General features: G+C 44.5%; 1 protein-coding gene across 4 annotated transcripts in view; it reads right to left on the bottom strand.

Annotated features, from left to right (window-relative positions):
• SEPTIN5 (septin 5) overlaps positions 1-26,431 on the bottom strand; it is a 107,578-nt gene that overhangs the window by 9,062 nt on the left and 72,085 nt on the right. For all 4 annotated transcript variants that reach the window (XM_060249614.1, XM_060249615.1, XM_060249613.1 and 1 more), the window contains exons 2-8: positions 19,221-19,317; positions 10,214-10,300; positions 8,534-8,657; positions 7,207-7,341; positions 5,797-5,914; positions 2,743-2,844; positions 902-998 (exon numbers count right to left, since the gene is read on the bottom strand). In XM_060249614.1, coding sequence (XP_060105597.1) covers positions 902-998; positions 2,743-2,844; positions 5,797-5,914; positions 7,207-7,341; positions 8,534-8,657; positions 10,214-10,300; positions 19,221-19,317 — 760 coding nt within the window. The remainder of the gene's footprint in view (positions 1-901; positions 999-2,742; positions 2,845-5,796; positions 5,915-7,206; positions 7,342-8,533; positions 8,658-10,213; positions 10,301-19,220; positions 19,318-26,431) is intronic.

The raw sequence follows: 26,431 nt of genomic DNA, 5'->3' as shown, positions 1-26,431 counted from the left end.
AGCCGGGCAGCGGCATTCTGCACTAGCTGCAACTTCCGGGTTCGGCACAAGGGCAGCCCCATGTAGAGGGCATTGCAGTAATCCAGCCTCGAGGTGACCGTTGCATGGATCACTGTTGCCAGGTCGTCGCCCTCCAGGAAAGGGGCCAACTGCCTTGCCCGCCTAAGATGAAAAAATGCGGACTTGGCAGTGGCTGCTATCTGGGCCTCCATAGTTAGGGTAGGCTCCAGTAGCACCCCCAGGCTCCTAACCCTGTGTGCCGCTGACAGAGGCACACCATCGAGGGCCGGTAAGGGAATCTTCCTCCCTGGACCACGGCGACCCAGGCAAAGGACCTCTGTCTTCGTCGGATTTAGCTTCAGCCCGCTCAGCCTGAGCCATCTAGACACGGCCTGCAATGCCAGGTCCAGGTTTTCTGGGACACAGGCAGGCCGGCCGTCCATAAGTAGGTAGAGCTGGGTGTCATCAGCGTACTGGTGGCAACCCAGCCCATATCTCCGGGCAATCTGGGTAAGAGGGCGCATATAGATGTTAAACAACATCGGGGATAGAACTGCTCCCTGAGGGACCCCGCAATCCAGCGGGTATCTCTGGGACAATTCACCCCCAATCGCCACTCTTTCTCCCCGACCTTTGAGGAAAGAGGTAAGCCATTGTAAAGCCAACCCCTGAATCCCATAGTTCTTGGGCATGGCCTAGCTGCTCCAGCTACTTGAGACTATTGTATTTTCTTAGTTATACAGCTACCTGTTTTTAAATGAGTGTGCTTTTGTTTTTAATTGTTTTACCTATTTAATTACTATAGATATTTTTAATGATCCTGTTAAATTGTTGTGATCCTCACTGAGCCCGCTTGCAGTGAGGGTGGAATGTAAGTTGAAATAAATATATAAATACAGACCTTCCACGATGCCCCAGGGATACAGCCTCCCTCGTACTCTCTGGCCTTTGGCTTCCACCACTGTATTACTGCCAATGACTGCAAAGGGAGCGCTCTCCTAGAATGAGAAGAACTAGGATTCAGGCCATGTGGGAAAATTTTACAATCAGATGGACAGAACAACCTAGCAGTCCGGGCGATCACAGAAGGAAACAGACAGAATTCCAATCTACGGCACAGGTAGGGGAAAGGGAGAATTAAGAAAACAGTACAGGACAGTAACTTTTGGAGAGCCAGTTTGGTGTAGTGGTTAAGTGTGCGGACTCTTATCTGGGAGAACCGGGTTTGATTCCCCACTCCTCCACTTGCACCTGCTGGAATGGCCTCGGGTCAGCCATAGCTCTGGCAGAGGTTGTTCTTGAAAGGGCAGCTGCTGTGAGAGCCCTCTCAGCCCCACCCACCACACAGGGTGTCTGTTGTGAGGGAAGAAGATAAAGGAGATTGTGAGCTGCTCTGAGACTCTGAAATTTGGAGCAGAAGGCGGGATATAAATCCAATACCTTCTTCTTCTTCTTCTCTTTGTCCTGAGCACCTCTCGGAAAATGGATCCAACATAGCTAACTTTGGGATTCAATTTGAGCAACCCCTTCCCCTCACCTGCTTTGACTGCTGTAATAATGCTCTGGACCTGGGTGGCCAAACTGCAGCTTGGAAGGCACATGTGGCTCTTTTGCACAGATTGCGTGTCTCTTGAAGCCCCCACCACCCTGTCAGCTGACTTGGAAAAGGAATTTGTCTCTTGAAATCACTTCACCAAGCCAGCACCTTGGATAATGCAATCAAAGTTAAAGTTGCTTCCTTTCCACATCTCTCTCCCTCTCCCCCATCTATTTGCCTGCCTGCATTCCTTGCAACTCTCAAACATCTGACGCTTATTCTATGTGACTCTTATGCTAAGCAAAACTGGCCACCCCTGCTCTGGACCATCACTGCTCCTAACTGTAATTACAGTGTGCTGTAATAATTAGAGGAGAATCTCTGAGCATAGGCAAGGGCATAGCTCAGAGGTAAAGCACACAGCCCTGCTTCCTACAGATGTCTATCCCAGCATGACATGAGATATTGCCCCAAATACACTGCAGGGGCCTGTGGGGCTTCCTCTCGTTCCTGTTGACAGTAGATGGGCCCAGCTTCTCTGCCTGGTGGTGAGCCCTCAGCTTTGAAGATGCCTTCTCACAAAGAACCTTGCCAACCCTAAATGTCACTGATGTTCCTTTTAGTCTTATAAATGTCAACAGGGCCAAAAGATTGTGAAAGTCACCTTCTGCTTCCTCCTCCAAGAGAGGTGGGCATACATGTACATACACAAAGTAGAAGTCAAGTTACACCTTTAAAACCAACCAAGTTTTTTGGAATGTAAGCTTTTATATTCTGAAGAAAACGTTGTTGATCTTAAAGATGCAACTTGACTCCTACTTTGTTCTACAGCTTCAGACCAACACGGCTGCCCACTTGGATCTATGTACACACACAGTGAAGGTCGTATTATTAGTAGGGTGGCCACTAGAGGGCACTGGTTCACGATCCTCTAAAAACTGCAGCTACCCGATTTCATTAGCTAAGGCTGCCGTTGCCAAGCATGTCTATGAAACAGCAACGCTATTTTTATTAATTCTCCATACATGCAACAGGAAACAATGGAAAGTAAGCAAAGCAGGCTTTTTCAGTTATTAATGTAATACCTTAGACGCAGGTTTACCACCAGCCCGCAATCCCACCATGTTACCACTAACTAGTTACCATTTCCCTTCTGCTTCTGAGAATGCAATGGCTAAATCGTTATGGAAAATCTTCGCTCCCACCTTCAGCTCCCTGTCTTGTTGCTTGAATTCATCGTCTTCATCTGAGTCACACTCTGGGAACTGGTAAACTTTGATTCCAAATTTGTCAATCTCTTCCCGGATCTGCATATAGACAAGACAAGAAGAATGTGGTCCATGCATTGGACCACAAAATCCAGTTGAGGCCACAAAACCAAAATGCTTCTAAGGGGTCTCTGAGACCATAAGAAAAAAAAGGGGGGGGAGAAATCCTGTTCACTAATGGATGGAGACTCAGATAGGCAGGCACAGCCAAACATCACTGGCATCTATATATTTTGGGAGGCATTATTTCTAGGAGCTCCTTTGCATATTAGGCCACACACCCCTGATGTAGCCAATCCTTTAAGAGCTTACCGTAGGTCCTGTAAGAAGAGCCCTGTAAGCTCTTGGAGGATTGGCTACATCAAGGGGTGTGGCAAAGGAGCTCCTGCTACAAAATAAGCCCTGATTATTTCAATGAATTAATCTGATTCTCTCAACTAAGCAACCCTTCAATAAATGATCCATCCAGCCCTGACCTGAATAGCCCAGGCAAGCCCAATCTCATCAGATCTTGGAAGCTAAGCAGGGCTGACCTTGGCAAGTACTTGGATGGGAGACCTCCAAGGAATACCAGGACCGGGATGCAGAGGCTGGCAATAGAGCCACCTCTTTGAAATGTTCAAGCCCTGCTAGGGGTTGCCAGATGTCAACCATGACTTCCAGACACACACACACAGATACTCCCCCTCCCACCAAAATCCGGCCCATAATGTATGTACACGGGAGAGGTCGATCAAGATGGCCATTCTAGCTGTATCTAAAGAAGTGAATAGTGACGCAAGAAAGCTGCCACAAATTTTGCTAGTCTTTAAGGTGGTACTGGACTCTTGCTTTTTCCCTGCTGTACAGGGTGAAGTTTTATTTGGTGCATTCCTGCAAACCAGCTAAAATTGACCTCCCTAGAACATCCCCCCCCCCCACATACTCCATTCCAGAGCAAAGAGCTTTGCATTGTTTAACTGAGTGTCCTGCTTTATTGACTATGTTGACTCAATATGTGTAACCTTCCTTAAGTCCCCGTGAGAAAGGTGGACTATAATAAAAAAATAAGTAAAAGTTGTCAGGGGCAGGGAAGACAGCAAGAGGGATGGGATAACTCTCCCTTTCTTCCCTTCTAAAAACAAGACCCAGACAAATTTGGCCTGATTTGGGCCTGTTCAAGATCTCAAGCAAATCAAGGCCTATATTTCCAATGGTGGTGTTTTTGGACAGCAAGATTTATAACACTAAGAGTAGGGCTTAGAGGTTCTTAAACTAGAGGCTATTTCAGTTGAATTTACACTAAACTAAAGGTGACAGAGGTGATCACTAGGTCCAAAAAGCTTTGTGTGCTCATGGACTTTAGAAGTTAGGTGGCTGAGTACTAGATACCACTGTGGAACCTCCTCCCCACAAAAACTGGGTCACTGAGCTTTAGGCAAAAACATTCCTGTTCTCCCAAGTTTGCTATTGACTTTCACTTCCATTGACTGATTTCCACCAACCTCTGTGGATTATTGTTTGATTATGTTTCCCTTTAATCTAAAACCACTGAAACTCAACATAGGAACTATACTGCTTGTTTTTGTTAATTCTTTCTTATGGATTTTACCCATCCACCCAGCTTGTCTAAATGCTGTGGTGAACCATGGGCTAGCTTTTATTGCTCTTCCAAAGGAGATTTGTTTTGGCTCGTGTCAATAAAACACCTCCTAAGAAAATTAGGCCTCCTGCAGATAAAGATGGCAGACCTCCAAAGCTGATCAAGGAAATGAAGCCAGAAATATGGAAAATTAAGGAATGAACTGAAGTAGCCAAAATTAGCAGCTCAAGAAGAAGACAGACAATTCCCTACATTGCTCCTTTTCCCATTACCTCAGGAATGTCAAATCTTCTTACAAATCTTTTTTTCCTTTTTTCCTGACTATTTGGGATCTTTATCACAGTCTCTCCTTCTGTTTCACCCTTAATTAAATTTTGCCTTAGGAGGGCAAATCCTTTTTGCCAGCTTGTTTTTTCCCTTTTTAAACTGCCTGGGATTCTTATTACCTCCTTACATTTTACCTGAAACGTTTACCTCAGAACAGGAAACACCTCTATTACACCACTCCTTTATCTTTTATTCAGCTTTAAGCAGCTCTTTACCACAGCTTCACTCAGCCAGATCCTCTCTCAACTCCCAAACTGCCCCCTTCCATCCTAACTGCTGTTTTCAACCTTGTTGTCCTAATATCCAGTCAGCTTGCATTGGTTGCTCTCAGGAGGAGGCAGAAATTAAGCTGTCCATCACAGCTGGTTTAATCCCATTTGGGTTGTTTTATTATACACCATTTCATTGGTTTCTAAATTTTTGTTGCCTTTTTTGAGACAGGAAGCTGTCCACTGAGTACTTATTAGAATACTTAAACTTGAGAGGCAGGATATGAATATTTTCAATAAATTAAATAACCACCACACTAGATTTGACTGTCCAGTTTCCATCAGGAGCCAGGGGACCCTTCCTGGTTACAAAGATACAGGATCACACACACACACATTCACCCCCAAAAAATCCCCTCAGCAACCTTTCTGTAGGCAAGGAGTCCAGTGAGGAGTCTTTCTTGATCAGGGGCTCACTGGGTCAAACTACGCTACTAAGAAAATGCTGAGACAACTCATTCTCATCAGATGACCCATCAGGCCAGGGAGGATGACCTTGTTCCTCTCCCTGCACCTTTTCAAGTACTGAAACATCCCCCCTCCCATGATTGTTTCAGTACTTGAAAAAGCACAGTGGTGGACAAGAACACCTGGTTCATAGAGGCAGCATTGTTTAAAATGGTCAGATTCTTCTACAAAACGGTGGCAGCCATAGGTTGAACCCACGGCAGCTGTAATGTGTAGCATGGCTCTCTGAATAATGAGCTAGACTTGTTAAGGGTTCCAGGCCAGATCCCAGAACTGGGGAGCCTAAAAGCCCCACACCCAGTACCCCCTTCCAGGACTCTGAAGAGGAAAAGCCGCATTGTTCACCCGCTCTTTTAGCTTCTTGATCTCTGAAGGGATTAGGCAGTCGGCTTTGGCAATGAGGGGTACGATATTGACTTTCTCATGGAGAGCTTTCATGAACTCCACATCCACCGGCCTCAGCCTGCAACAGAAGAGAAGTGAGGTAAGAAGAACTGGCCAGATAGGAGGGGAAGCAGGCAGTAAGAGGGAAGCAACCTCAGCTTTTCAAACAAAGGGAGCTTCCACATTTACAGTCATGGGTAAAACCAGATCCAGGTTTTGGAGGGGTCCCCAGCCGTTACTGCCCACCACCATTATGCATGCCATCCTCTCAGACATGCACATGAACACAAACTCTCCTGGAAGAAGCATGGCATGACCCTTACACATCTGTAAAAAGAAGCATGAAAGTCCAGCTCTATGCCCTCGGGATGCCTCTCCCTTCATGAAATGGCAAACTGCCTCAAAGGTCCCTGCAGGGGTCATCTTCCATTACTGGAGGAAACAAATGGACCGAGCATCTTGGGTCAGTAGCAGACCCACTGTAGGCTGCAGGCTCCAGAAGATGCCTCACCATGCCAATTCTTAGCACTGGCATGAAAAGCCATCTATTTTTATCCCCCCCCCCCTTCCCTCCAATGAGCTGAGGATGGCATATCTGACTGCCCCCCACCCCAGCATTTTATTCCAGAAGGTAGGTGAGATGAAGAGAGCAACTGGCTCACGCAATAAGCTATGGTGAAGAATGGAGGTTTGAAACCCTAGGTTCCCAGGTCTCGGTCCAATCACTACATTGCACTTGCCTATCACAAGCCTGGTGGAAAAGATGCTCAGCTTTCCCCCATGCACTCGCACATGAAGCTGCCTTATACTGAATCAGACCTTTGATCCATCACGGTCGGTCTTGTCCGCCCAGACTGGCAGCGGCTCTCCAGGGTCTCAGGCAGAGGTCTTTCATATCATCTACTGCCTGGTTCTTTTTAATGGGAGATGCTGGGGATTGAACCTGGGACCCTCGGCGTGCAAAGCAGAGGCTCTTCCACTGAGCCACAGCCTGCTTCCGGTTGCATGCTAGGGTGCTTAACCCAAAGAGAGAGAACCTGCCACTGCCAGCACATGTCCTGATTCAGCTAAAATAGCAAAGAGGCCAGTAACACCTTTAAGACTAACAAATTTCGCTGTAGCGTAAGCTTTTGAGAAACACAGCTCTCTTCGTCAGAGCGCTGCGTTTCTCAAAAGCTTAAGCCGCAATAAAATTTGTTAGTCGATCAATATCGCATCTTTATGGTTAGTCTTAAAGGTGCTACCGGACTCTGCTATTTTTGCAACAACAGACTAACATGGCTAACTCCTCTGGATCTGATCCAGCTACACACCTTTACTAATAAAGCACCCATAACAGCCCAGTTGTGTGCACAGAACGGAATGCCTCACCCATGGCCAAATGGAGAGATAAAGTAAAGGCAGCAGTGGACTCTGTTGTCCTGGATGTTCTTTCGATTGAGGCCGCTCTCATCACGGAAGTACTGTTCAAACTGTTGGTCGATGTAATCTGTGATAGGCTTCCAACTGGGTTCAAACAAACACACAGAAAATGTAGATTTTTTTAAAAAGAGTAGATGGCTTTTCAAAATTATTCAACAGGATTCAGAGAAGACAGGGCTATCCCTGATTGTTAGCCAAGCTAGCTAGGTGTAGTGTTCAGATTCAGTGTTTCTGACAAAGTGTTCATATGAACACATGAAGATGCTTTATGAAGATGCCTTGGGTGGTAATGTCCACTTGGACTGAAAACCGCCTTCCAGAGTCTCAGGCTGAGATCTTTCACATCGTCCTTTTTGCTTTTCTTAGCCGTCAAGTCATAACAGACTTTTGGTGACCCCACAGAGTTTTCATGACAGGAGACGTTCAGAGATGGTTTGCCATTGCTTGCCTCTGCGCTGCAGTCCTGGCATTCCTTGATGGTCTCCCATCCAAACACTAGCCAGGGCCGACCCTGCTTATCTCCTGATATCTGGCAAGATTAGGCTAGCCTGGGCCTCCCAGGTCAGGACAAAGGGCCATCAAACACAACCAAGTCGTAGTGACCCTGTAGCATTTCAAGGCAGGAGATGAGCAGAGGTGGTTTGCCACTGCCTGCCTCTGCACAGTAGCCTGGGACTCCCTTGGTGGTCTTCCATCCAAAGACTAACCAGGGCTGACCCTGCTTAGCTTCCAAGTCCAGGCTAGCCAAGGCTATCCAGGTCCAGGACATCATTAACTACTGGAGTCTGAACTGGAGATGCCAGGGACTGATCCTGGGACCTTCTGCAAGCTTTGCCAATTAGCTTCCCTTCCTTATGCACTGACAGAACCAGGGATTTTTTTTATAGCAGGAACTTATTTGCACATTAAGCCATGCCCCCCTGATGTAGCCAATCCTCCAAGCGCTTACAGTAGGCCCTGTAAGCGGAGCCCTGTAAGGTCTTGGAGGACTGGCTACTTCAAGGATGTGTGGCCTAATATGCAAAGGAGTTCCTGCTATAAAAAAAGCCCTGGATAGAACTACCTTGACTGAGGGAACGGGGGGAGAGGACAAGATGGTTCAACTATTTTCAGATTAAATTTATATTGCAGAGGAGTTGAATAATAAAAAGAGGATGACTACCAAAAGGGAAACTGGATAAGATACAGCTCAAAATGTTCCTCTCCTTTCCTTCCAACTCTGTCTTCCCTCTTCTTTCCATCTGGCAACAGCAGAAACTTCAGGGTGGGCACTCACCATTCCGTGTTGTTAACAGCATCTCCAAAACCCGGTGTGTCAACTATCGTTAGCTTCAGCTTCACCCCCTTTTCCTCAATGTCCACCGTGTGTTTCACAATCTCTACTGTCTGACTGATTCTTTCTTGATATACAAACATTTTAAAAAGAAAGAAGATAATGCAGGTTAGTGTCAGGAATGTCCTTCCTCCCTGCCAGAGCCCAAAAATATGGCTACAGCCCGACACACGTTTCTTCCCTCTTCACACATAGAATCATAAGTTCAAAGGGAAGCTCACCACTGCCCTAAGCAGCCAGTTCTCCTCTGCCTGAACCAGGAGCTAGAAAATCTGTTGAAATGCCTCAGTTGCAAACTCAAGGAACACCTACTCCCAAATGAACCTGTACCTTAGCTAAGATCTGCTTGCACAAGGTAAGGTGGGTGATGACCAGAGAACAGGGCCTCTCTGTGGTGGCCCCCTTGACTCTGGAATTTCCCCCCCCACACACATCAGCCAAGTTTGCTAAGCTTTAGGTTTTGGGTGACATATTTTTATTTGTTGAAACATTCTGTTGAGGCCTTTGTTTGTATTTAGCCATTTGCAGAGAATAATCAGTGCTCAACCACTGCTTCTCTCTTGCAAATGCTGCCCCTCGCAGTATTCAGTTTCTTTTCCACAGTTGAGTCCCAGATGTGGAAGAGAGTCTAGCTAGGGTGAAAAACAGCCTTAGAAAGAATTCACAAGAGAGAACCAGTGGGTGCAAAAGAAGCTTGATCTGACTTCCAACACAGCATACATCATAAAATACTAAGGAGTAGCAACACAAAGTTGAATAAAATAAATACCTATTGATTTATTGAAAACACACAAAAGTATGAATCCCCGACCTGTCCATCTTCCTGTATTCTGCATTCCCTATTATCTCACAGAATACAGCACTGGGACCATGCATTTGCACAGGTAACATCTTGCCTGTGACTCCGTGGGCAATCTGATCTCTGTTTCTAGTTTCTCCCTGTTCTGTAACAAGGACTACACAAAATCACTTTTTTTCAAAGACTACACTAAAAGCAGTGCTGGAAGACGCAAGAACAGATCTTTTCTGATGTGAATTAAGGCCATAAAGGGTTTACATCTTTTCCCCTCAGTATACAGACATGCTACTAATTTGCATTAACATGACAATATCACCACAACAATCCTGGGAAGTAGGTTAAACTGAGAAAGGGATGACTTGGACAAGAGCTTCACCATTTCCCTCCACCCAGTTGAAATCACAGCCCTCTACTATTTCTATTTTAAAATGCATCTCTGAGAAGCTTGTTTAGTCTGGCCTGAAGCTGCTTGTTGAAACAGCCAGTAACATTTCTAACAAACAACTTTTAGGTAAGGAATAACGTTAAAAATACTTTGGTTAGGCTTGCAGCTTTCAATGAAGAGACAGCGCAAGAGGGAAAAGAAGTATTTCAGCAACAGTAATGGGGAAACAGGAAGTAACGTTACAGAGACACTTCCTGTGGCCAAGGTTAAGAGCTGCCATGACAATTTTGGCACCACATTAGCTATTTTCCACATAAAAGCATTGCTGGTCCATCTGGACTAATAGCAGTGTGGACAGGGAAGCCAGCTTTAAAAGAGATCCTATTCAGTACCCTCCCATTAAGAGCTCTATTAATTCCTCGCTCTGGATACAACATACCCTCTGCGTTGAGAAGCTTCCGGTCTTTGTAGAGATCTGTCAGGAACAAGCTGTTCACCAGTGTAGATTTGCCCAGACCTGACTCCCCTAAAAGAACAAATCCAAGCACTGAATTAGAAGAACATCTTGGGCATCGTTTCTGATGTTGAATTTTGAGACAATGTTTTGTTACTTCTTGGGAACAGGGTGCAGGCATTTCATTATCTTGCACAAACAGGAAATGTTCTTATTTAGGATACCCTGTCCTTGGTTGGATGTAGCATCTCAGCTCCATCCAGTCTAGTTTTATCTCACTTTGTCCCTATTCTTAACGGTCACCAAAACACCATTATGTTGGCAGAGGAGAACTCACAGGTACAGTACCCCTGACAACGAGGTCTCCCTCTGAAAAAGGGCACTCCAAGCCCACATTCATACAATCACAATAAATGGTAGCTTCATCAAACCACAGTTAGTTGTATCATGTTCCTATTCCCTCCCTCAAAGGCTAAATTTTCCCTATGTTCTGCTGTTCCCGTTTCCCACATAATAGGTGGTCTTCTTTAGCTAAGAAGTCTGGCTGTTCCATCCTTTGGCAGTTCAGTATTCTGGCTTTGTGGCAAAGCCTAGGAACTTGAGGGAATAATCAACAGCCCTCTTTCACTTAAACCACTGATAACGGCACTTGAGACATAAGTAAAAAAGAACAAAATATTGTATTTGATACAGAGGGGAAAGGTCATGTAAACTCAGGGGTTGAAATTTCTGCGGTAAAACCAGTTTTCACACAGACTTTAGTTCTTATGCACAAGCCAATGAGAGTTTAAGCTTTTTTGCTATTTCTTGAAATTTTATATTGAGAGGCTTTTGTTCCAGTATTTTTCCTTAATGCTTCAGCATACTTTCTTTAGTATCTTTCCAATTCTTTTGGTTTCCCAAAAAGCTGGTAAACTCTTTTCAGTACCACAAAGCACTAGACAAGTGCACCTTTAAGACCAACTAAGTTTTATTCAGAATGTAAGCTTTCGTATGTTCTTAAGCAGACTTCATCAGACAAAATGGGAATGGAAGCAGCAATTCTTAATATAAGTGGGCAGTGAATTCGTCTGTAGAATCATGGGAATGTTTTTAGCAGATTAAAAGGATCACAAATAGGGATCTGTGTTTGTTAGTGTTAGAACAAAGCAGGGCTGAAACAGGCTGGAAGGTGATAAAAAGCAGATTGCTGTTGTAAATGCGAAGTGCCATATATCTAGGTAACATTCTGACTTTGTTTAAATAGAGGACATGGTTTCTCAAGCGGTTATAACATCTATTATAGTTTGCCATTAGAAAAAAGGAAGACATTCAAATACAGTGGAGGATGGGTATATGCAATAAGTATATGCAATAAGACAAACAGCCAATATCCCCCATTTGAGTATGTCAATACAAAAAACAAAAAACCCCAAATATTCTGATACACTGTTCTAAAAGAGAAATAATATAAGTTAGCCATTAGAAAAACAGGGTGCATTAAAGTATAGTGGAAGGTGGGTTAGTATATGTCAGTGGTGGTGAACCTATGGCACGGGTGCCAGAGGCGGCACTAGGAGCCCTCTCTGTGGGCACGCATGCTCCCTCGCCCCCCCTCCCCTGCACATAAGGCTCTGGAGTCATATCTCATTGAAGCTCCTTCTCTCCCCAAACTCAGGCTCCTTCCCCCAAATCTGCAGGTATTTCCCAACCCAAACCTGGCAACTCTAACTGGGCCTCCTTCAGAGAGACAACAGGGCACTCCAACCTTTTTGAGCTCATGGGCACCTTTGCAATTCTGACATGGGGGGGGGGGGTGCAACCACAATGCAGCCCTCAAGCACAACACACAGAGGAAAATTCCTTGCAGGTGTTCCTGCAGTTCTAGGGAGGGGGTTAAATGGGCCCCACTAGGGCAGGGGTGGCCAAACTTGCTTAACATAAGAGCCACATAGAATAAACGTCAGATGTGTGAGAGCCACCAGACACGAATGTCAGATGTCTGAGAGAAGAAAGGATGGAAAATAGGTGGGGAGGGAGAGAGACAGGTGGAAAGAAAGCAATTTGAACTTTAAATGCATTCTCCAAGCCACTGGCTGGCTTGGTTTGAAGAAGTGGTTTAAAGAGACAAATGTCTTCTCTGGTGGGGGCTTCAAGAGCCACACGATATGTGTGAAAGAGCCACATGTGGCTTCTGAGCCACAGTTTGGCCACCCCTGCACTAGAGAGATGGGTATGAGGCAGCTTCACGTTTTCATGTGGCCAAGACCTGGTTGCTTGTCATATTTCAAAACTGTTGCGGCATGTTCCAAGCCAAAGGGAAGAAGAGAGCATGAGTGTGTGGGGATTGGGGGGGGGGGGGGGGAAGGAGAGATCATGACCTTGAATCAAGCACATTTTTGAAGGGATGTGGGTTTATTACAGGAAATGCTGGATCCCACTAATCTGGCAGAAACAGCGGCCAAGATCACCTCTGGTTTAGGAGTGGAAAGGGAGGAACTAAAGGCTTCCTTGCTTTCAAAGATGATACTTCCGATAGCAGTATCTCAGCAGAGCTCTCTCAAGCTACAGGGACCATAAGGCAAATTGTTGATAAGCTGTTTTTGAACTGTTGCACTGCTGTTCTGGTTTCTCAGAGCATCCCTGACAAGTATTTGTCCAGCTGCTGCTTAAAGACTGCCAGTGAGGGGGTCGATTGCACTGTTGAACAACTCTTACTGTTAAAAAGTTTTTCCTATGCCAGTCCTCTCCTCTGCTGCCAGCAGGAACAGCTCCCTGCCCTCCTCTAAGTGGCAACCTTTCTAATACTTCAAAAGAGCAATAATGTCTCCCCCCTCAACCACCTCTTTTCCAAACTGAATACCCCCAAGTCCCTTAGCCTTTCCTCATTAGGCTTGCTCTCCATGGTTACTCGGAAGTAATCTACAATGAGCACTGTGGCACCTAACTCTCTACACATGCACAGGATTGCAGTTTTAGTTTAAAGAAAGAAGAAGATATTGGATTTATATCCCGTCCTTCACTCTGAATCTCAGGGTCTCAGAGCAGCTCACAATCTCCTTTATCTTCCTCCCCCACAACAGACACCCTGTGAGGTAGGTGGGGCTGAGAGAAGCTCTCCCAGAAGCTGCCCTTTCAAGGACAGCTCTGTGATAGCTATGGCTGACCCAAGGCCATTCCAGTAGCTGAAAGTGGAGGAGTGGGGAATCAAACCCGGTTCTCCCAGATAAGAATCCATGCTCTTAACCTCTACACCAAACTGGCCCTCCTTTCTCACATCAGACTTTCTAGTTAATACAATTCAGACTATCCCTAAAGTTTCCAAGGGTAGCCATTCTGGTCCATAGTAGAACTAGATTCGAGCCCAGGAGCACCTTAGAGACCAACAAGATTTGGGGGAGGGGACACAAGCTTTCCAGCATTAGAGCTCCCTCGATTAGATAAAAGGAGCTTTGACTCTCAAAAATCTTGTCCTCTAAGGTGCTGCTGGACTCAGATTTAGCCATATAAATTAGTGGACTCCTTTCATCAACTTAATTTATTAATTAACATCATATATCCCGCCTTCCTCCCCCAAAAGGACACTGAAGTGGTTTGACACACACTCCCTTTCTCTTTTATCCTTACAACAAACCTACGAGGCGGGTTAACTCAGAGTATATTACTGGTCCAAGGTTTCCCAGCAAGCTGTCAGGGCAGAGTGGGCATATGAATCAGGATCTCCCAGATCTTATTTGGACACCCTAACCACCAGCTCCTACTAAACACACTATATTTTAATGTATTCTTTTTCCCTAATGGCAAACTAGAATGATGGTTATAATGTATGTTTAGTGTTGGGAGAAAACATAGACATTGTGGGAATTTCAGAAACTTGGTGGAATGAGGAGAATCAGTGGGACACGGTGATTCCTGGATATAAGTTATATCGGAAGGATAGGGAGGGAAGGGTTGGAGGTGGGGTGGCTCTGTATGTCAGAGAGGATATACGGTCCAGTAAGACTGAGGTCAGAGAATTAGATTCCCTTTTAGAAATGCTTTGGGTTGAAATAGAGGGCCCAAAAGGAAATTTAACTATGGGAGTTTGTTATCGCCCACCAAATCAAAAGAGAGAGGACGATTATAATATGATGGAGGGATTAAAGATAGCGGCTAAACGTAAAAACTGTGTCGTAATAGGTGATTTTAACTACCCGCAGATTGATTGGGTCAATATGTGTTCTGGTCGAGAGAAAGAGATTGAGTTTCTTGATGCTCTCAATGACTGTGCTATGGAGCAGATGGTCTCAGAACCTACCAGGGGTGGGGCGATCCTGGATCTGGTCCTAAGTAATGCCCAAGACTTGGTGAGAGACGTAAAAGTGATTGCGCCGCTTGGGAACAGTGGCCATAATGTTATTGATTTCACCATTTGTATAAATAGGGAGTTGCCCAAAAAGACCGCCACAACCACATTTAACTTTAAAAGGGGTAAATTCTCTGAGATGAGGAGGCATGTGAGGAGGAAACTGAAAGGAAAGGTAAATACGGTCAAAACCCTTGGGGAAGCTTGGAGACTATTTAAAACTATAATCCTAGAAGCTCAGATAAAATACATACCACAAGTTAGGAAAGGCACAAACAGCTATAAGAAGAGGCCAGCATGGTTAACAAACAAAGTAATGGAAGCTGTAAAAGGTAAGAAGGACTCCTTTAAGCGGTGGAAAACCAGTCCAAGTGAGATTAATAAAAGGGAACACAGGCAGTGGCAAATCAAATGCAAGACTGTGATCAGGCAGGCAAAAAGGGACTATGAGGAGCATATTGCAAAAAACATAAAGACCAACAATAAAAATTTCTTCAAATATATTAGAAGTAGGAAACCAGCCAGGGAGGCAGTGGGGCCCTTGGATGACCATGGGGTAAAAGGATTACTGAAGGAGGATGGGGAAATGGCTGAGAAGCTGAACGCGTTTTTTGCCTCCGTCTTCACCGTGGAAGATGAGAAGTGTTTGCCCGCCCCAGAACCACTAATATTGGAAGGGGTGTTGAAAGACCTGAGTCAGATTGAGGTGACAAAAGAGGAGGTCCTACAACTGATAGACAAATTAAAAACTAATAAGTCACCGGGTCCGGATGGCATACATCCGAGAGTTCTGAAAGAACTCAAAGTTGAACTTGTGGATCTTCTAACAAAAATCTGTAATCTTTCATTGAAATCTGCCTCCGTTCCTGAGGACTGGAAGGTAGCAAATGTCACCCCCATCTTTAAAAAGGGTTCCAGAGGAGATCCGGGAAATTACAGGCCAGTCAGTCTGACTTCAATACCGGGAAAGTTGGTAGAAACCATTATCAAGGACAGAATGAGTAGGCACATTGATGAACACGGGTTATTGAGGAAGACTCAGCATGGGTTCTGCAAGGGAAGATCTTGCCTCACTAACCTGTTACATTTCTTTGAGGGGGTGAACAAACATGTGGACAAAGGAGACCCGATAGATGTTGTTTACCTTGACTTCCAGAAAGCTTTTGATAAAGTTCCTCATCAAAGGCTCCTTAGAAAGCTTGAGAGTCATGGAGTAAAAGGACAGGTCCTCTTGTGGATCAAAAACTGGCTGAGTAATAGGAAGCAGAGAGTGAGTATAAATGGGCAGTCTTCGCAGTGGAGGACGGTAAGCAGTGGGGTGCCGCAGGGCTCGGTACTGGGTCCCATCCTCTTTAACTTGTTCATAAATGATTTAGAGTTGGGAGTGAGCAGTGAAGTGGCCAAATTTGCGGATGACACTAAATTGTTCAGGGTGGTGAGAACCAGAGAGGATTGTGAGGAACTCCAAAGGGATCTGTTGAGGCTGGGTGAGTGGGCGTCAACGTGGCAGATGCGGTTCAATGTGGCCAAGTGCAAAGTAATGCACATTGGGGCCAAGAATCCCAGCTACAAATACAAGTTGATGGGGTGTGAACTGGCAGAGACAGACCAAGAGAGAGATCTTGGGGTCATGGTAGATAATTCACTGAAAATGTCAAGACAGTGTGCGTTTGCAATAAAAAAGGCCAACGCCATGCTGGGAATTATTAGGAAGGGAATTGAAAACAAATCAGCCAGTATCATAATGCCTCTGTATAAATCGATGGTGCGGTCTCATTTGGAGTACTGTGTGCAGTTCTGGTCGCCGCACCTCAAAAAGGATATTATAGCATTGGAGAAAGTTCAGAAAAGGGCAACTAAAATGATTAAAGGGCTGGAACACCTTCCCTATGAAGAAAGGTTGAAACGCTTAGGGCTCTTTAGCTTGGAGAAACGTCGACTGAGGGGTGACATGATAGAAGTTTACAAGATAATGCATGGGATGGAGAAAGTAGAGAAAGAAGTACTTTTCTCCCTTTCTCACAATACAAGAACTCGTGGGCATTCGATGAAATTGCTGAGCAGACAGGTTAAAACGGATAAAAGGAAGTACTTCTTCACCCAAAGGGTGATTAACATGTGGAATTCACTGCCACAGGAGGTGGTGGCGTCCACAAGCATAGCCACCTTCAAGAGGGGGTTAGATAAAAATATGGAGCAGAGGTCCATCAGTGGCTATTAGCCACAGTGTGTGTGTGTGTGTATATATATATATATATATATATATATATATATATATATATATATATATTTGGCCGCTGTGTGACACAGAATGTTGGACTGGATGGGCCATTGGCCTGATCTAACATGGCTTCTCTTATGTTATGTTCTTATGTTACATGTTCAAAAGTAAATTAGGTGGACAGAAACACCTCTGGGAAAGGCATGTTCTCAGTTTAACCCAGACTTCCAAGCAACAGAGCAATGAACAGCCTCCGTTTATTGTCTTATGACTCTCTCACCACCATTCTCCCATTCTGACATGTTACTAATTGGCTGGTTTCCTAAGCAAATGCTATTCAGACCAAATGTTCTTTCAGTTTGTTAATTTCACTATGAGTTGTTTTTTCTAAACTAAAACCTCAGTATTCAGGTTAAATTGCCGTGTTGGCACTTTGCAATAAATAAGTGGGTTTTGGGTTGCACTTTGGGCACTCGGTCTCTAAAAGGTTCGCCATCACTGGTATATGTAATGAGACAAACAGACCACATTCCTCATTTGAGCATGTCAACACACAAAAAAACCATTATTCTGATACACTGTTCTAAAAGAGAAATACATTGGAACACTGTGAATGCACAGCTATACTCAGTGAGACTTGGTTTAGCACACGTAATGAGATAAAAAACCAATATCCCTGTTCAGTCCTGGGGAGGTGTTTGCTCCAAGTTTCATGATAATTTGTAATTCTGCAATTTTTCATTCCATTCTGTGCTTGAAATTCCTTTGCAGTAAAACGGCTACTTTGAGGTCACCCATTGAATGCTCAGGAAGGTTAAAGTGTTCTCCAACAGGTTTCTCAGTTCTGTAATTCCTGTTGGCAGATTTGTGTTCATTTATCCTTTGGCATAGGGTGTGGCCTGTTTGCCCTATGTAGAGAACTGAGGGGCATTGTTGGCATTTAATGGCATAATGTTGGAAGATAAACAAGTGAATGAGCCTGAGATGGTATAGTTAATGCTGTTAGGCTCAGTGACTGTTGTCTGGGTGTATGTGGCAGCAAAGTTGGCACTTGGGTTTATTGCAAGCTCTGATTCCGGTGTTCCTGCTCAGATGTGATGTTGTATTGTTGTGGGTGAGGAGTTGTTTGAGATTGGGGGGCTGTCTGTGTGCAAGGAAAGGTTTACCCCCCAGTACTTTTGAAAGAGAGCTCTGTCCAATAGAGGCTGTAAGCTGTTGATGATATGTTGAACTGTTTTCAGTTGAGAGTTGTGTGTGACCACTAGTGGTGTTTTGTTATTGTCTCCAGTTTTTGACTGCCTCTTTAGGTCTTTACAGGCAGTTTTAATTCACACCAGACCAGAGATCTCTGTACTCTTCAGAGCTATTTTCTCTGTTCAACTGGATAGGGGTTTTCTCCCTAGAAGATTTTTCCCTTTTCCTTGGCCTGAATGGGACTCTTCATACACTTCCCAAACCTCCTAGCCACCTCCTGTCTGCATTCAGCTGAAATCAGATTCTCTCAGTCAAGGCAGAAAGCTTACTAACTCCAGATCTCTCAAAATTGTGTCTGCTCAGCTGATGATGTCCAATCAGATTGTTCAGAGCTGCCTATCACTCAAGGCTCACTTGCTCTGTGAAGAATTAACCCTTCACATACTTTTTCTTTGTACAGTACTTTAAGGCTTTTAAAAAGGTGCAGTTTGTCACTCATATCAACACAAGCAGAGATACATACAACACACAAAGAGAACCTATATTTTCTTCCCTCAAGGCAAATACAAATTTTATGGGGCCATTTCAGATCAGCTGAAAAACAGGGAAAAGTCTATAATGCCAGAATTTACAATTTAGGAACAGCCCCTTATATTTTACAGAGTTAAGGAATTGGCAGGTAATTTGTGGACTTCCCCTATGATCACATGTCCTTAGCTCTAGAACAAGGCTTAGAGACACCTGCAAAAGATGCTTTTGTTGCTCTTCATAGTAAGGCTACTTTAAGCCATTCCTTATGTCTGGTATGGACTCATATCTATGGACTCCGGAAAATTTTTACTACTACTTGCGCTGTCATTACTAATTGTCCTGAAAAAGAAATATACTTGGATTTCCAAATAAGGTTGCCTACCTCCAGGTGGTGGCTGGAGATCTGGGATTACAACAGATCACCAGGCGACAGAGATCAGTTCGCCTGGAGAAAATGGACACTATGGTATAGGGTCTCCATGGCATGATACCCAATAGAACTCCCTCCCTTCCCCAACCTCTGCCCTTCTCAGGCATGACACATTAAATGATGCAAAATTACACATCTTTCTTACAGCAAGAGGTAGCACAGACCACAGCCCCTAATAATTCATCCAAACAACTTTGTGGATCGTTTTGTATTGTGCAACTCTTGTTCCTTAACAGCAGGTCAGGGAGCAAAGCCCAAGAAGGATTCCACTGAAGCGGCTGAAAATCCTCACCTGCCACCATGAGAGTGAAATCAAAGCCCTTCTTCACAGATTTCCGGTGCACCTGGTTGGGCAGAGTAGCGAACCCCACATACTGCTTTTCATGGTCCTGCAGGAAGAAGACAAGCAGCAGTTGGTCACAGAGAATGAAACAAGCTCTTGTCTACATCTGGAGCAAGCAAAAAGCAGCAAAGAAATTCAAGGAATCGGCAGAGGGCCCCCAATGGAGTTTGGTAGGTGATGGGAACATTCTCAGTCCAAGACAATTATAAGTTCAGGAGCAATAGTAAAACTTGAGAAGGAAGGGGGAGGCTGCTCAGCTGATAATTTCCTGGCATCTCCCCGGAAAGAATATTAAGTTATCTGATGAATGGATGAGTTGAAGTGGGCTCTGTCATACATGCTGGCTACACTCCCAAGGTTAATAAGAGAGAGAGATTGATTGGTCCCAATTATCTCTCTTCATAGCATTTTGATGGGGGCTTATGGCTGATTAATGAGAAACCAAGTGTTTCTTTAAGCAGCTATTTCAAGAGAGGCCCAAGTTTAACGAGGTCTGAGAGTGAAATGGATGACTCCAAGTACACGCTAATAAGATGGAAACTGCCTCCTGTGCTAGTTCTCTAAGAATAGAGATAGCAGAAAGCATTGGTGCTTCTGTCTCGAAGACAATGCTGAATCTAGCAGGAAACTGGCCAGCCCCTGACCAAAGCCAAAATACTGGTATAGCCCTACTCACAGGAACTCCCAGGTATGCAGAAAAATACAATCACATAGATTAGCTTAAAGAAAAGGAGGGAGATGAGGACTAAACCGTCTTCAAAACAGATAGGATACTGAAAGCAGGTGAGTGACAGGTGGGGTTGCAAACGGAGTAAAAATTAAGAGATGGAGAGGAATGACATTGAGCTGTTGATGCAATGTCACTTCTGGCAAACACCCCACCATGGAGTTCTATCCAAACCCAAGAGTATTGCATCGGCATCATGCCAGTAACATGATGTCACTTCTGGGTATTTGCAGGAAGTGGCATCACTCTATCAATGCAACACCCCTTTTAAAAACATTTCTTTCCCTACTGCCGAGGTGGCAGACCTGGTTTCCTTAAGTGTCAGGCTTGACCTATGAATGCAGCACAGTAAGGGGAGCGAAAAAGGAATGCAGTGCTAAGGAGACAGAACAGGCCATACCGCTTCAGATTGCAGAACTCCTTCATATTCATAATTCCATACAAGTGGGGAAACTAGCACAACACAAGGGGCAAGGTGAGAACCTCCCTCTTTGATGTGCTGATATATTTTGAAGGAAGTTTTTGATGGAGGGAACTCTCCCCACCTGCTGTGCAAAATAGTACAGTCCATTTTGCCCCCTCAGAATTCTGCCACTTCATTCCACTACTGTATGTATAGACCAGTGTGGAGCTACCAGGGATGGGATGGAGCAGGGGGGGTGGGTTTTGTAGCAGGAACTCCTTTGATATTAGGCCACACCCCCTGATGTAGCCAATCCTCCTAGAGCTTACAGGGCTCTTAGTACAGGGCCTACTGTAAGCTCCTATTGTGAGCTCAATTGGGGGTGTGGCCTAATATGCAAATGAGTTCCTGCCACAAAAAAATGCCCTGGCATGGGGGAAGCAGAGATCAGCCTGTTCAAATCCTTGGCAGCTTAAAAATGCTGGAGGGTGATTGGGGGGGAGGGGTCAGCATTTTCAAATTGTTCCTCTCCCTTCCATAATTCTTCACAGTGCCCCCATCCCCACCAGCTCGCTGAAATTTTAGCATCAGTCTCCTCAAGCTACTTCAGCAGAATAATTTATTGTTTGTCCACATCGGACAACAGCGCCTGAAATATGCATTCTTTCTGTATGTTGACTCCCCAGATGGTATGCAAGAAACAGGAATGTGGCATTCTTTACTAGAACATGCAAGAAATATGAGCATGCCTTGCACTACCTATTTGCACCATAATAATTCTCCATGGTATTGTCCCACGGCAGTATCCATGCCAAGGGAACACCCTACTTACACTAATTATGTCTGTGCTGTCCTTCAGCAATGGCTAATACCAAGATAAAACAACATAAAGCAAGAAATACTGCACCTTACTCCATTTACAGGAAGTCTAATCACTTCAGTTTATAAAATCACCAAGAGCTTGGATAGTTCTGAAAAGAGATTAGACCAATCTGGTGTTGTGGTTAAGTGTGCAGACTCTTATCTGGGAGTTCCAGGTTTTATTCCCCACTCCTCCACTTGCAGCTGCTGGAATGGCCTTGAGTTAGCCATAGCTATCGTAGGAGTTGTCCTTGAAAGGGCAGCTTCTGTGAGAGCTCTCTCAGCCCGCCCACCCACCCCACAGGGTGTCTGTTGTGGGGGGAGAAGTTATAGGAGATTGTAAACTGCTCTGAGTCCATAGCCATGGCAACAAAATGGAACTCCGTGGAACCTTTGAATGCCATGATGCTAGAAGACAGCAACAGGGGGAGATTTGAATCTCTTTGCCCTGCTGCAAGCCTTCTAAGACATCTGGTCAGCTTCTGTTGTAAACAAGGCACTACCTTAGGTGGACCATTGCTCTGATCCAGATTAAAGCTTTCCACAACTGGAAATGTGATTTGTGCTTTGCTATCAGAAGCCAGTCACTACATTCCACAGCCTCCAACTATACCCAATGAACAGGCAGAGGATCTATTTTCACATCACACTAGTCCAACCCTCTTATGTGCATCCAACACAGCATTTTTGGTCAGCTGGTGCATCGTTCTAGCTGCGGCTACCATAAACTGAAGGGATCCTGTGCATGCCCCACAACATGGACCAAACTCTGTCCAGGTCAGTTGTTAGCACGCTGTCTTGGTAGCATGTTCTTGATGAACCTCCAGATTTCCACCAACACTCTACAAATCTCCGATGCTTTGTCCTCCAAAGGAAGAAGACCATACAGCGGCTACGATCTGCACTTCAAGCTCTGTTGCATATGCCCTCACCTGCTGAAAGAAGGTAAGTAAACCTAAGGGTTACTGGAATGGCATCTGAAAGCTTTTCTTGAACACTTCACCAACTGCCTAGCCTGTAGATTTTATGTACCGGGCTAAACATTTCTCCCAGACTTGTTGGTTTGACTGTTTTTTTACTGCTTCTCTTCCCTCTCCTTTGTATCAATCAATATTCTATTGTTGCATATTGGAGTTTACGATTTAGTCTTGCTTTATTTGTGGTTAAAAAAACTAGCCTTTTAAAAAGGAATTTGAGTTTTGATGTGGTTTATTGATTCAGTTCCTCTTTATTATTTATTGGGTACTTCTTAAAAACCTTGCATGAAAGCCACCTTCCAAGCATAGCTGACATGACAGCTCATAAATATTTGGAATAAAATAAATATCCTCAATTTCTCTGCTACCCCAGAGAGTGCCAAATGTTAATAGTCAGAAATTAATACCTAAAGTCCTGTTTGCCCACAAACACTCTTAATTATGCTGGAAGGGACTAAGTCAAATTATAAGGAAGAAACAACAAGTAAAATTTACAGATCTGCAGGACAGCGACCAAAGACATTTCACACAGCCAAGACCAGAGTGCTCCTCAGAGTCCCCATAGCCTTCACATGACAGAGAAGGATAAACTCACACACTCAAAGGGGCCATTCCCCTCCATGTTTACATTGGCTCCAAAGTCAGGCCAGCTACTTCCTGTTGCCCTCAGGGGGACAGAAGATTCATGGGCCTCCTCATGCCAGTGGAATTCTGGCTCCACACAGCAGACACCCTGTGAATGCCCCATTCATAGCTCAGGATAACTCAAGAGGTCCTGTTGCCAGCTCTCCGCTCTCATACAAAGAGGCCTCCCAGACCAATTCCATCATCACTTTAAGAACCATTCCAAAAAGGAAAAAAAAACCTCATATTGGAAGTATCTCCTAAACTTGAGCCCATTCAGGTGCCTTCACCCATCACTTCTCTCCTCCTCGATTCCAAAGTGGGGGTAGGGGGTGTACATGTAAGGCCTCAGCTAAGAGCCACCCTCATGATACTTTGCCTCACATTTTTTTCAATTGGCACCAAAAGGAAATGACATTTCATCACACTCCGGAGCACAAAGAGCATTTGCCTCGAAAGGCTGCCTTTTGCTGACACACACAAACATCCAGGGTGTGTTGCCTCGCACATAAGTCAGCGCAGACAAAGACTCTGGTAGGCCACCTACACCGAGTCAATATTTTCAGCCATTTGTATACACCCGTCCTTCTGGCTCCTCTGGTGAATGTGCCAACAGCAGTTCCTAATCAGACACAAGCTGTGGCAGGCATCCACTTCAGCTCTTGTCTTGTGACAAATCCTCCCCACCCACCCCCATTGCCATTAATAAAAGTCACTAGAGGAAGGCCAAAAGCAACCACCTGAAAATCCTTTCCTCAAGAATTTTTTTTTCATCATAGGATTAGATTTATGGAATCGGGTCTCTTGAAGTCAGAGGGTCTAACAATGTGGCCAAGTGCAAAATAATGCACATTGGGGCCAAGAATCCTAGCTACAAATACAAGTTGATGGGGTGTGAACTGGCAGAGACTGACCAAGAGAGAGATCTTGGGGTCGTGGTAGATAACTCACTGAAAATGTCAAGACAGTGTGCGATTGCAATAAAAAAGGCCAATGCCATGCTGGGAATTATTAGGAAGGGAATTGAAAACAAATCAGCCAGTATAAATCGATGGTGCGGTCTCATTTGGAGTACTGTGTGCAGTTCTGGTCGCCGCACCTCTAAAAGGATATTATAGCATTGGAGAAAGTCCAGAAAAGGGCAACTAGAATGATGAAAGGGCTGGAACACTTTCCCTATGAAGAAAGGTTGAAACGCTTGGGACTCTTTAGCTTGGAGAAACGTCGACTGCGGGGTGACATGATAGAGGTTTACAAAATAATGCATGGTATGGAGAAAGTAGAGAAAGAAGTACTTTTCTCCCTTTCTCACAATACAAGAACTCGTGGGCATTCGATGAAATTGCTGAGCAGACAGGTTAAAACGGATAAAAGGAAGTACTTCTTCACCCAAAGGGTGATTAACATGTGGAATTCACTGCTACAGGAGGTGGTGGCGGCCACAAGCATAGCCAGCTTCAAGACGGGTTTAGATAAAAATATGAATCAGAGGTCCATCAGTGGCTATTAGCCACAGTGTGTGTGTATATATAAAAAAAAATTTGCCACTGTGTGACACAGTGTTGGACTGGATGGTCCATTGGCCTGATCTAACATGGCTACTCTTATGTTCTTAATATTATGGGAATGGTTCAACCAGGCCACAGGAGGTTATTTTTTTCTGACTTATTACTGCTATAACTTCCATGAACAACATTTTTAAATCAAACATTCATAGTTATTTGTATTGTCATTTGGTTCCTATGAGATGGTTCGGGAAACAATTTTTGGCGTAGCCAAATACTTATTCTAAATAAATAAGGCTTTGAACCTGGAAGCAAAGATCAGCATATTTTACCATCCATGCTGAAAAAGAGTGTGCTTGTGTTCCCTGATACATGAGTTTATATTCTTCCCAATATCTCAAAAATGTATGCTGTAATCTCACTCCCCAGAATGTTAAAACCCGGCAACAATGAACCTTTTTTCAGATACAACATGTCTTCTTTTAACAAGGTCAGTAATCTCCATGGCACTCAAGGGCAACACAACCACTGCTTTGGAGACAGTAGCCTTAAATGTCAGCACGAGACATTATGCATATGTGAATACTACACTGAACACTATCTTGTCTGCAAAAACCAGGGCTCGTTCAAGATTGGGGGCTCTCAGCAAGATGCTGTCCAGTATGTGTGTGGACTCTTATCTGGGAGAACCAGGTTTGATTCCCCACTCCTCCATTTGCAGCTGCTGGAATGGCCTTGGGTCAGTCATAGCTTTCGCAGAGCTGTCCTTGAAAGGGCAGCTTCTGGGAGAGCTCTCTCAGCCCCACCTACCTCACAGGGCGTTTGTTGTGGGGTGGGGGGAGATAAAGAAAATTGTGAGCCACTCTGAGACTCTGAATTCAGAGTGAAGGGCAGGATATAAATCCAATATCATCATCTTCTTCTTCATCCTCCTCCTCTTATTCTTCTTCTCCCCCACACAGCTATGACCCTAAGACAGAGGACAAGGAAAAGAAAGACAGCTGCTGCTCTTAAGTCAATGGTGATTCTTGCATCCTTGGTCAGACTGATTCAGAAAAAGTCCAGGCAGGAAATCCCAGTTCTTGCAGACATTCTCAGTGGTCCTTTTTTTTGCGGGCGGGGGGGGGGGGGGAGGGAGGGGGAGGGAGGTTTCATTTGCTCCTGCCACACAATAGGATGCCCTCCTAAGGGCAGAACTGATAAAAACATGTATTAATTTTTTTAAAGACAGAGATGGATCAGATGAGAATCCTAAATACAATCACAGATCGTAAATTCTTGTCACAGGTTCAATGACAGACTTTGAATCCATGATGGTTACAGAATGGAATTTGTGTTACTGTCACCAAATTCATAACTCCACCCCTCCCCCAACAATGCATTATTTTTAAAAGACCTATAGGAATATTGTAACTTGTGCTCAAGTACAGTATTCATATTTTGGTGTTTTGAGCAGGCTTTTTTCTTTAGCAGGAATGCAGTTCCGGTTAACTTGGCATCAGGGGGTGTGGCCCAATATGCAGATGAGTTCCTGCTGGGCTTTTTCTATCCCAAAAAAAGCCCTGGCTTTGAATATTTTTCACTCAGCCTTTTCGGGCACAAAAAAACAACCAAAAATGTCTTTCTCATTACTGGACTCGCGTCATATTTTGCTGCTACAGATTAAGAACATAAGAGAAGCCATGTTGGATCAGGCCAGTGGCGAATCCAGTCCAACCCTCTGTGTCACACAGTGGCCAAAAAAATATTTTTATAAATATATATATACACATATATACACACTGTGGCTAATAGCCACTGATGGACCTCTGCTCCATATTTTTATCTAACCCCCCTTGAAGCTGGCTATGCTTGTCGCTGCTACCACCTCCTGTGGCAGTGAATTCCACATGTTAATCACCCTTTGGGTGAAGAAGTACTTCCTTTTATCCGTTCTAACCCGACTGCTCAGCAATTTCATCGAATGCCCACGAGTTCTTGTATTGTGAGAAAGGGAGAAAGGTACTTCTTTCTCTACTTTCTCCATCCCATGCATAATCTTGTAAACCTCTATCATGTCACCC

Source organism: Heteronotia binoei, chromosome 11 (assembly GCF_032191835.1).
Source record: "Heteronotia binoei isolate CCM8104 ecotype False Entrance Well chromosome 11, APGP_CSIRO_Hbin_v1, whole genome shotgun sequence".
NCBI classification, from domain to species: domain Eukaryota; kingdom Metazoa; phylum Chordata; class Lepidosauria; order Squamata; family Gekkonidae; genus Heteronotia; species Heteronotia binoei.
Note: the sequence above shows the minus strand (reverse complement) of the source record. Positions and strands in the feature narration are given on the sequence as shown.